We start from the raw sequence: 10,736 nt of genomic DNA, 5'->3' as shown, positions 1-10,736 counted from the left end.
GGGATCTGGGAGGAGAGAGGAGGACCCCAGAGTAGTGAGAAGGATCCCAGAGGAGAGAGGAGGGCCCTAGAGGAGCGAGGAGGCTGCTGTCTTTCAGAGCCCAGTAGTTTGGATAAGCAGAGATGAACTGCAGAGAGTGATATTAAAATTCATTAAAAATCAAACTCAACAGATTATTGTCTTGTTTTTTAGCGTCAGCAGCAGCATTAGCTAAGCTGTTTAGTTTAGCTGCTGCCTTACAGAGTTATTTCTAGGTCTCTGATGGCACCAACAGCACCCTACAGCAGAGCAGAATCCCAACATTTCTTTGTGTTACCACAAAACCAGTCTGAGCGAATGGAAGATGTGTCAGCCTTAGCCTGCAGAAAAAAATATTGCGTGTGGGGAAATTGTGGTTGCTGCTGGCAGCGCCCTTTCCCTGGCCTTCTTGGGGCAAAGCTGAGGCCTCTGGCTTCACGTTCGGCCACTGCGAGGGCGCACAGCCGGACGGTGTTGGGGCACCGAGGGGTCTTGAGGGTGGCAGGGGCAGCAGTGAGGTGCTTGCACATGGATTTGGTTCTTCACGAGTGCCTTGCACAAGCTGGTGTTGCTGGTGGCCAGCCTCATGCCATCAAGGCCAGCCTCACACCGGAGGCCCTGGCGCCTCGCCACCCCACTGTGGCCTCCTGAGAGAGCCAGGGGGTTAAAACCAGACAGAGGGGTTAAAAACTCGAGGAAACACCGGGGCTGGAGGCCGAGCCCCACGCCCACAAGCCCAGCAGGGAGGCTTTTTGGAAGCTCCCTGCACTTCCTCAACGGGCCGGGGAAACGAGGCCGCCCCGGGGCCGGGCTCCCCGCTGCCGCCCCGCCTCGAGCGGGGCCGGGACTGGGGCTGGGACGGGCAGGGAAGGGCTGGGCAGGCAGGAAGGACGGACGGACGGACGGATACACGGACACACAGAAGGACAAACAGACAGACAGACAGCGGCCGGTCCCGCTGCTGACAGGTAAGGGGGCTGCGGAGGCTGCGGGGCGCTGAGGCCTCCCGTCCCGCAGGGAAGAGGGGGGGCCGTGGCTTCGTCCCTTCCTGGCTGTCGCTTCCCCTTCAGCCCCCTCAACCCCCACCCCCAAAAAAAAAAAAAAAAAGAAATTAAGCCAGTTCCCAAATGGCTTCCCAACGCCAAGGCCCAAGGCGATGCGTGGCTGAAGGCTGAGCCTCGAAAGGAGGCAGCGGCTGGGGGCCCTCGCGGAGAGCCCCCGTGTCGGAGCAGATGGAAAGTCCCCGCTGCCAGGAATAATTTTGTAGGGACGGATGTTACGGAGCTGTAAGAGCGACTGGTGTGGCTCTGCTCCAGCCCCAGAGGCTTGGAGGTGGGTGAACAGTGAGGCCTTGGGAGGCTGGAGAGGCAGGGAAGGGGCTGTGGGCGCAGACAGGAGCGCTTCAGCTCCCCTCGAGATGGGGAGCGCCCGCGGGGCTCTGCCCGGACACCTGTGAGGGTTTTCTTCTTGCGCTGGGCAGAGCCGATGGCAGAGCCTTCACCCCGGAAAACAGGAAGCCCACAGGCTGAAAAAAAGCAGACGGCAAATAAAAGCTGCGAGATACGGGCAGCGCAAACATCTGCTTCTGGATGTCGCCTGCAAGGCTGGCCCAGAAGTCATGCAGTCTCCGGGTTTGGGGTGTTTTGCAGGGGAAGGGTTCGCTGTTGTCCATCAGAGCTTGTGCTCTGCTGGTGTTCCTAAAGCCAGGTCTGCTCTGACCGTTGTGCAACTGAACGTTTCTTCCAAAGAGAGTGTCGCTCCTCTGCTTTCAGTTTGGAATTTTCCTTTTTAACCTCTGTTTCTGCCTCTCCTTTTTTTTTTTTTTATTTTTCCCTCTTCCTTTATGAATGCGCTCTTTGACGGGAGGAACTCAGCTCTGAGCCGCTGCAGCTGTGAACTCAGAACTCAAAAAACTTGTAAAGGGGCTTTTACTGGCTGGCCTGGCGTTGCCACCAGCGTGTTCATCCCCCTGGGTGACGTGGGGACAGTGGGATGCTCAGGGGGGGAGGCGAGCCCCCTGCGGGACCTGCCCTCCTCTCTCCATCCCAGGCCGGCTGCAGGCTGGGCTCCTGCCGCTTCTGTGGCTGCCGTTCCCCGCTCTGTTCCCCCAGGGACTTCTCTGGGTGTTTTCCCTATGTTGAAATCCTCTCCAGCATCACGCCACGGGGACGTGAGTAATGCCTGCTGCGGCCGGCGCAGGGCAAAACCGCTCCCGTGACCCGCGTGGGTGCTGGCACCGCGTTGCTCGCCCCAGCAAATCGCTCCGCTCCCTCAACTGCCTTTGGAGAGGGCAGTGTTGTGAGGGGGCACCTTGCTCTTGGGCAAGAGGCTCCGTGTGTCAGGAGCCAGGGCTGATCCTGTGCCCAGCCAGCACCCCGTGTCCCCCCTGCCTCTGTCACCTCAGCAAAGGGCTGCGGGTGCAGGGAACAGCCGGGGGCAGCGAAGGTCTGGCAGCAGAGGGCTTCTGCTGGAGGCAGAAAGAGCAGCTCCCCACGCTTTATTTTTTTTTTCATGTTATGAAGTGTTTTGAGTCCAGAATAAATCATCCAGATCTGTGAATGCAGCAGATCTGGCACGTTTTTCTCGGTCACATGCAGAGCTCTGCTCTCGGTTACATGTGGTGCTCGGCGGGTGTGGTGCTTCTGTGGTTTGCGACGAGCGCGGCGCTTCCCCGTGGGCAGAGAGTGAAATCTGGGGAGAGGCTGGAAGGAGCCGAGAGCCCCCCGGGCAGAGTCACAGCAGGACCCCGGGCTGGGCTCCCCACCTCTGACTGACACCGGCAGCGTTGTTGCCATCAGCGTTGATGATGGTGCTGCACTGACATCGACTGCTGCTGGTGGCCGGAGGGCGTTAGGGCTGGGTTTGGGTTGGTTTGAGCTGTTTGCTTTGGTTGTCACTTGGGTTTGGTTTGAGCTGTTTGTTTGTCGTTTGGATTTGCTTTGAGCTGTTGGCACCCCTTAGCCCAGCGCAGACCCGACCGCCCCGGCCGTAACTCGGGACGGAGGTGGTGCACATTGTGCCACTATCGCCACTCCCAGCGCGGCTCCTGGGGCTGCCGAGGGGCTTAAAGCCGTGGCTCCCACATGTGTTTTTGCCATGTAATGGTGCCCGGGCACCCCCACCGCAGTGGGGACATCCCTTTCCCCAGGAAGCGATGAGCTCCTCGTTCGGGAGAGCAAACCAGGCAGCGTCCACGTGGCCTGGGCAGGGACGTGCTGCTTCCAGCCCTCCGTCCACAGCTCGGGGGCACCAAGGGGTTTCCTGCCTGGACCCGGCCCCGTTTGTGCCCGAGTGCTGCCGTGCAGGGTGGTGACCCTCCTTGGGTGGTGGCCCTTGTTTGGTGGTGACCCTCATTTGGTGACCCTCATTTCTCCCGCAGGTCCTAGACCAGATTTCGTGCTGAGGTGCCGGAGCTGTCTGCTCTGCCTGGCAGGTACGCAGGGGGCTGCACTTCCAGTACTGGAAGCCTCCCAAACCTCTATTTTTCAGGCTGTATATGTCAAAAAAATGACCTAAATGTCCTTTGTTTTTTCGTTTTAGGAACATGTCAGACGGCTTCTCCGTAAGTATCGGTGTCTTTTAAAACTGTGGGGCATGGTGGTGTTCCATTGCACGAAAGGGGGGGCTTTTGGTGGGATTGGCACCTGGGTGGGGCTCCACCTGACACTGGCTGCCCCACCTCACCCTCCTCCTCTTCCTTTCCCCTCTGTCCCCAGCTCGCCGACGCCTTGTCCACCTGCAACAACCCCAACCCCAGCGCCCCCGCGCCCCAAGGCTGGCCCTCCCCTGCCTGGGGGACCCAGCCGGCGCCTGGGGCCTTCCCGCCGTACCCCGGAGCACCGGGCACCTACCCCGGGTCACCAGCGGCGCCGGGGCCGTATCCTGGAGCTCCAGGGCCGTATCCTGGAGCGCCAGGGCCATATCCTGGAGCGCCAGGGTCGTATCCTGGAGCACTGGGGCCATATCCTGGAGCGCCAGGATCGTACCCTGGAGCACCAGGGCCAAATCCTGGAGCGCCAAGATCGTATCCTGGAGCACCGGGGCTGAATCCCATAGGAGCACCAGGAATGGGACCGTATCCGGGAGCACCGGCGGGACCAGGGATGGCTCCTCCAATGGTAACAGCTCCATCATAGCTTAAGGGTTTCTCTGTCCTCTGCCTGATTTTGCATGGCCACAGGAGGGACAATGGGCTGTGCGTCCCCAGGAGGGTGGCTCTGGGAGGCTGCACGCGCAGTCACAGTGCCACTGGGCTGTCCTGGTGTGTTGTCACGCCAAAACCCAGCCCCTGCCTGGGCGTAAATGTTCTGTTGCTTGTTGATGTGCTGCTCTGCTAACACCGAGTCCCTGTTCTCTCCCAGAAAATCCCCTTCGAGCTGCCCCTGCCTGCAGGCCTCATGCCTCGGCTGCTCATAACCATCACGGGGACAGTGAACCCAAACCCCGACAGGTACGGGGGGCGTCCAGCACCCTGGGGAGATGCGCTGGGTGTGGGGGTTCCGCAGGGTTAGGGTGCTGCAGGATGGAGCAGGGGGCTGGAATTCACTTTCTGTTCCTGAATGAACACCTGCAGTGTGTAAAATCAAACATTACACAAAATAATTGTGTTAAAGATGTCAGAAACGCCCTCTCATTGCCTAATGGGGGCTGCTGGTTGTTTTTTTTTTTGCGCTCGCTTGCTGCTGCTTTTGGCAAGCCCTGTAACAGAGCTCAGGGCTTTTGTAGAAAAGCAGCTAATCCATTACTGCCTTTGCAGATTTTCACTGGATTTCAAGAGGGGGCAAGATGTTGCCTTCCACTTTAATCCCCGTTTCAAGGAAGATAACAGAAGAGTCATCGTCTGTAATTCAAAGTTCCAGAATAACTGGGGAAAGGAGGATAGATCAGCTCCTAGATTTCCCTTTGAGCCTGGAATGCCCTTCAAGGTAACGAAAAAAAAATATTCAGTCTTAATGTGCAACAGCACCCACATTACGTGCTGGGAGGCTTTTATCAGGACTGTGTAACGAGACTCCCCGTAAAGTCCTTGATGTTTTTGCACAAGAAATCAGGGTCCTAGAGGCTGCTGCTTACGAGTAAACTGGCGGTGTGAGCAGTGCTTCTCAGTGCTTCTCCAGCTGCACAGGGCAGCAGATCTCATGGCACCGTTCCTACATTTCTTACCCCTTCCTGCTGGTCCAGGTGCCCATGGTATAACTTCCCCCAGTCTGTCATTCCTATTTATTACGACATCCTCCCTATTTACGCTGCCATTTTGCAGCAATGAGGCAGGTTTCTGTAAGGCATCCTTCCTTATAGCAGCCAAACTCTCTTCACAAGCTGTTTCTCCTGCAAAATGGGTGAACTCAGCTCTCACCGCATGAAATGTAGGATACTGCTACTTGAAAACACCGTCATAGTCATAAGACAGACACCATGAGCTAAAACACCAAGGAGGAAGAGTACGGCAGGGCTTTAGGAAGGCAAAGGTCAGTGGTGTTTTAGCAATGTGTGTCACCAGACTGGACTCAGCTGGTAGCAGCCCTCAGTCAGTGCTAACTCGCTAAGGATTAGGGCTTACAACTTTTTTCTAGATCAAGTCTGATGATTATTTTTGTTGCTGACTTGGCATTTTTTATTTCAGCTCCAGATTCTCTGCGAGGTGGATCACTTCAAGGTAGCAGTCAATGACGCTCACTTGCTGCAGTACAACTTCCGTGAGAAGAGGTTGAATGAGATCACCCAACTGTGCATTAACGGGGACATCACTCTCACCAGCGTTTTGACTACCATGATATAATTAAGAGGTTGTAATTTAATCACAAACTTAGTGCTCATAATAAGGTTGTAAGAGGTTGTAAGGTTGGTGTTGTACATGAATATTTTGAGGCAATAAAATACTTTCACAAGTAAAGTTAGTTTTTGACTAAGAAACTAAAAGACAATATCCTCCAGCAAGCTCAGAGTTCAAAGGTAGCGCAAAGGTGGAAGTAGCTGAATTTTTGCTGTAGCGATTGAATCTCTTTGCCAGAGGATAATGACTATGACCCATTTGTGATTTGTAAGGAGAGAAGTATGTGGGAAAGCTGTCTGCAACATACAGGCAGTGGTCCTGTGAATTAGGGCAGCAATCTTCAGCCCCGTCTTACCTAAGTACCAGATAGCCTCAGTTCATCTGCCAGGTGGAGCAGTTATTCCTTCTTCTCTGAAGGAATTAAAGTAGCATAGCAGAGGACTTCAGTTCTTTCCCCAGGGGAACCACAAGGGCAGGAATTGCAAGATCAAGCTGTGAAGGGGTTGTGCATGAGTCACAGCAGTGTCACTTCACTGAAGCTGCCCACTAGGCAACACTGGAAGACACGGAAAACTCAACAGCCTCTGATCTGACCAGAACAAGGTATTTCGGGAGGTCCAGAGATAAGCCTGAAGGAACCAAAATCTTCCCCCTGAGCTGTGGCTAGAAAAGTCACCCCCTTCCTTCTCTTCAAAGGAAGCTTCACTTGCATCAAAGGAAGCCATGACAACCAGCTGCTGCTGAGGGTGGTCCAAATCAGCACATCCTGTCACACTTCTGTCTCAAGGGAGATGCACGTTGTACTTGCGTTATGTACTGCATCACACCAGTCATGAGCCTTTTGCTTCTCTCAACTCCTCACTTCTCAGTCAAGACCAGTTTCAGGGTGGGGAGGAGTTTTATTGGCGAGTTCACCACATGAGTCAGGCTGGTAATAAAGTATGTTCCCTCTGAGTCATTCTCTAGTCTTGTCTGCAAAACAAGAACAATGCAAGAGCCACTATTGAAGTTTTCAAGGATCAATTCGATGCCTCATACCCTTTTATAACAGTCTCTTCGTTTATCCTTGGAGATAGCAAGTTACAACAGTCTTCAGACTTCCAGCAGATGCAAGCGCCGAGGCCAGCACATTAACATTGACTTAACCATATATGTCAGGTGCCAAAAATCCCTCGTTACCACTACTCATTGCAGTGTTGAGCACTGAACAGAGCAGGCAAGTCAGTAAGAGCTATCTTTTTGTAGTTGTCTGTAAAACCAGTAGGAAGTTCATTCTAGCACAGTAGAAGGAACCACAAGGAAGTTCATTCTAGCACAGTAACACCACGTCAAGTTGGCTTCCTCTATTTATTTCAGTGCAGTCAGTACACATCTTCCAGGTTAAAACTTCAGTCCAACGAGAAGCCCCAGCTGTAATGGCAATGCTTTCTACTGAGGGATTTGTGTTACATTTGCTTAGTTTAAAATAGAGTTTAGTGGAAGAACACGTGTACTACACTAAGGTCACCACTGCAAGAAGAAGCCCAGTCAGGTATTTCTTAAAAATGTAAGAACATGAGGTACTCATATATATACACACTTTATATTTGCATAGCAGTAACTGGCATGCTCCTTGTGCACAAATGTATCAGTTCAGGTAAGAGAATGCATAAGGAACAAGATGCGAGAGGAGGCTGATGTTAACAGGCCAGATGTTCAAAGAAAGAGGTTAAGAGACTCACATGAAAAAGGGAAGAGAGAATGGGGTTTAGCTTGAAGGTACTTAAGGACACAGCTGAGTATCTAAAAAATCAATGCCTACTTGACACACCGCAAGGAGAAGATACTATCTGACCTTGAAATGCTTGTTCTAATTTCTACTGTCGCAAAGCAAGTGATTGTTAAACACCAGGAAGAATCCCACAGGAAAGAATAACATGAATCAAACCTTGTCCCATCTGCTGATTAAGCACAGTTGATGTGCAGAATACTGGAGCCAAAGGGTGCAATAGCACCCTCCCAACACTGACTGAATACGAAACAGTGCTTTGGGGCAGGTAACAGGTTGAGTCTCCCCCTCAGAGGTGCCCTCACACCACAAACAGGGCAGAGGTGCAGCTGCTTTCATAGGCATCCGTTACACAAATCTTATCCCAGCTCCTGTAGAAAGAACTCATGAGATAGGAAAAGTCAAGACAGAAAAGCTTAGAGATGAACAGTTTTACAACTTGAAGTAGACAGGAAATACATGAAATTATACAAAAATAAAAGTATTTCAGGTTGGAGTCAGAATATGCAGTCACTGGATACAGCAGGAATAACCAGCAAACACCACCACTACTATACAGCAATATTTACAGTGCACCGTGACTGCACCATAACACAGTTACAAAATATTTTAACAAGTTCCACTATAAAATACTACAGGTATCACACAAAACACAGTTCATGGGTTGCAGACTATTCTAAACATCCTCTGTTTTTTTCCCTTATGCAACTTACACATTTTGAATTTCAAGTCACTCATTTTTCCCCAGAGGAAGGAAGAGGAGAAAATACAATAAGGTCACTGAACGTTTCAGCTGCTGCAAGCTTCTGGACTTTGTTCTTGACCGGAGTGAAGGGCAGCTCACCATCCAGCATCGGCTGCGAGAGAAATCAGTGTGAAGTAAGCATTCAAGCCACAGTTATCTGCTTTACAAACCAGCACTGCAAGAACACATAAGATAAGCTAACAGCAAATTCCTCTCCCTAATGGCATCTGTGAAAACAGCAGACCAACAGCAATTACTGACAGGCAACTGCTTACTTCTGTCAGGTACCTGCCTGCTTGGAAGGCCACACAACCATCAAAGTACAAAAACGAGCAGAAATTGCTTTTGATAAGACAGGAGAAGCACACAGTTCTCTTGCATCTCAGTCAATACTGCGGACACATCACAGGTTCAGAACACGCGAAGCACAGACCTGCCAGGAAGACCTGAAACCCTTCCTGAAAACTACAGCAATTCAGTAGATGTAAAAATACTGAAACGTGCTTGCTTTTAGGTGGTATTTTGAACTGCGGCTCTTGCTTTGACAAAGGAATTTACCACTGTACCAGTGTAAGAAGTAAGGAATTCTGCAAATTTATTTCCAGACGTAACATAAATGAATAGGTGGTCCACATTTTGAAGACACTCATTACTTAAAGCAGTAAGCTATGTTTTAGAGAGGATTTTTTCCATGCAAAACCAAGGAAGCTGTACAGCCAAGTTCTTTCAACAATTTGGAAGGTTTTGTACAAATGCCTCTCCCTGGTGAATATTACTTCTGGCTGTAATAGATAAAGCTATAGAAAAGGAATGGAATAAGTCTTGAAAACTCCAGCAAGGAATTGGAAGGAAAAGGCCAGGCAGTTCATAATGTTAGTAAATATTTACAAGGAAATCCACAAGAAATGTAATTTAAACGATCAATCTAATGAGATCAGGCATTCTTTCTGTGACAAATGTCTCAATTCATCCTACACTCAACATGTGTACTCAGCCAGTACAGGGATTCAGGAATTGTGGCCTGAATTTATCAGAATAAGTTGCATGAACTGACTTGATAACATCATTTTCCAGGGTTTAATTTATTTCATGTAGTAACTGATTCTGCAGCAAAGGTTAACAGTACTGTAAGCAGCAGATTGTTGTAGTCAAACTTAAGGGTCAACTTACCGTATCAAAAGGATTTCTGTCAAGGGATGTCAAATCACTACACAAAACATCTGAAAAAAATATTCTTAAGGTTAGTCTGATACTGCTGAAGCTGAACAAAGTTTTGTTTTCTGTGTTTACCGAAGGAAAAATCTAAATGGTCAGCACTTGCTTTTACTGCAAGCCTTTTATATCAGCTTTCTGCTTCACACATCACAGGGAAACTACAAAGAAAAACCAGGGGAACTGTTTGCTCACATGCAAAGCATGAATAAATCATACTAGCTAATGTAGGTTTTGCTACAAGCATGCCTAGATTAACCAAGCTACAACGACAGCGCTTTCAAAGCATAATATTTAGACCATCAAAACTTTAGATTAAACATAACCACATTGACTACACTAAGCAGCATAAAGATACACACCTGGTTGTTGTATTTTTGGTTCTCCATACTCAGATAAATTAGTCTCTGTGCACATGTCCTCCTTCTCTGGGCTGCCCATGACAACATCTTGTCCCTGTTGTTCTGGTGCCGATAGTTCCATCTCTTCCATGCCATCCATTACTTTCAACTCCCTGTTAGAATTTTCCAGCACCTGAAAAACACGAATTAACTGTTCCTAATGCTCCGTGAGGCTAAGATGTCAGCTATATTTGCTTCCCAGAGAGTGGAAAAGAAAGCCTTAGTGAAATTAGTAGGACATAAGGCAGTTCCAATGACACAAGGAAGCCTTATTTTCTGTTTCGTCTGCTGTAAAAGACAGTTGGTCAGCTTTTGATGCAGAAAGCACAAAGGTAAAGAGGTAGCCAGGACATTCAAGGGACGTGAGCTTACAGAAACCAGCACATCTGTGTCATGTTAAGCCGAATCCATACATCTGATCTACAGATATTATAGACAAATCAGAAGAGAGTGGGTTTGAACTCCAGTCTCTGTACAAAAGAGGCAGAACAATGCTGGTAGCTTAACACTGATTTATTTCACATGGACTATTTCCCAAACACCCTTGTAATCTCAATATCATCTTAAAGAGGGTATGAAGGAAGTTCTTCCACATGAGAAAAAGATTTGGAAGTTCCAGTGCCAAAAGCGTTCTGAGGATGTTCCCTAGTGAGACTTTACTTGAAGGAAAACCCTATCAGAAATACTGATTACGAAAGATTCCCTACATAGCGGCATCACTAACAAGCAATTTCTCATGTGACGTGGAAAGGATGAAGTAAAAGGAATAGGAGCAAATTTGTAACCAAGATTTTTAAAAAATGCAGGTATGTATGCACA

The 10,736-nt window shown here is 49.7% G+C and overlaps 2 protein-coding genes across 10 annotated transcripts in view; one reads left to right on the top strand and one right to left on the bottom strand.

Moving 5' to 3' along the window:
- Positions 1-831: 831 nt before the first annotated feature.
- Positions 832-5,911, top strand: LGALS3 (galectin 3). Of its 2 annotated transcripts, XM_035551309.2 has the most exons (7): positions 832-986; positions 3,398-3,451; positions 3,559-3,580; positions 3,735-4,136; positions 4,380-4,468; positions 4,775-4,943; positions 5,642-5,911. In XM_035551309.2, the coding sequence occupies exons 3-7, from the start codon at positions 3,563-3,565 to the stop codon at positions 5,795-5,797; spliced, it is 834 nt and encodes a 277-aa protein (XP_035407202.1). In that variant the 5' UTR covers positions 832-986; positions 3,398-3,451; positions 3,559-3,562; the 3' UTR covers positions 5,798-5,911. The 2 variants fall into 2 exon arrangements, with proteins under 2 accessions (XP_035407202.1, XP_035407203.1); XM_035551310.2 differs by having other exon boundaries at positions 3,398-3,580.
- DLGAP5 (DLG associated protein 5) overlaps positions 5,783-10,736 on the bottom strand; it is a 24,674-nt gene continuing 19,720 nt past the window's right edge. For 4 of the 8 annotated variants that reach the window (XM_050711021.1, XM_050711023.1, XM_035551304.2 and 1 more), the window contains 3 exons: positions 9,879-10,050; positions 9,475-9,524; positions 7,355-8,416 (listed from right to left, as the gene is read on the bottom strand). In XM_050711021.1, coding sequence (XP_050566978.1) covers positions 8,294-8,416; positions 9,475-9,524; positions 9,879-10,050 — 345 coding nt within the window. In that variant the 3' untranslated portion in view covers positions 7,355-8,293. Of the gene's footprint in view, positions 6,764-7,354; positions 8,417-9,474; positions 9,525-9,878; positions 10,051-10,736 lie in introns of those variants that run through there. The other 4 variants (XM_050711022.1, XM_035551305.2, XM_035551306.2 and 1 more) reach the window with 4 other exon arrangements.

Source organism: Cygnus atratus, chromosome 5 (assembly GCF_013377495.2).
Source record: "Cygnus atratus isolate AKBS03 ecotype Queensland, Australia chromosome 5, CAtr_DNAZoo_HiC_assembly, whole genome shotgun sequence".
Lineage (NCBI taxonomy): Eukaryota > Metazoa > Chordata > Aves > Anseriformes > Anatidae > Cygnus > Cygnus atratus.
The sequence above is the reverse complement of the archived record's forward strand: the minus strand, read 5'-3'. Positions and strand labels throughout refer to the sequence as shown.

Excerpts from the sequence above, each read along its gene's own strand:
- LGALS3 (XM_035551309.2), top strand. Across the intron at positions 4,469-4,774 it reads GTGAACCCAAACCCCGACAG|ATTTTCACTGGATTTCAAGA; the intron begins GTACGGGGGGCG and ends CTGCCTTTGCAG. Across the intron at positions 4,944-5,641 it reads AGCCTGGAATGCCCTTCAAG|CTCCAGATTCTCTGCGAGGT; the intron begins GTAACGAAAAAA and ends TTTTTATTTCAG.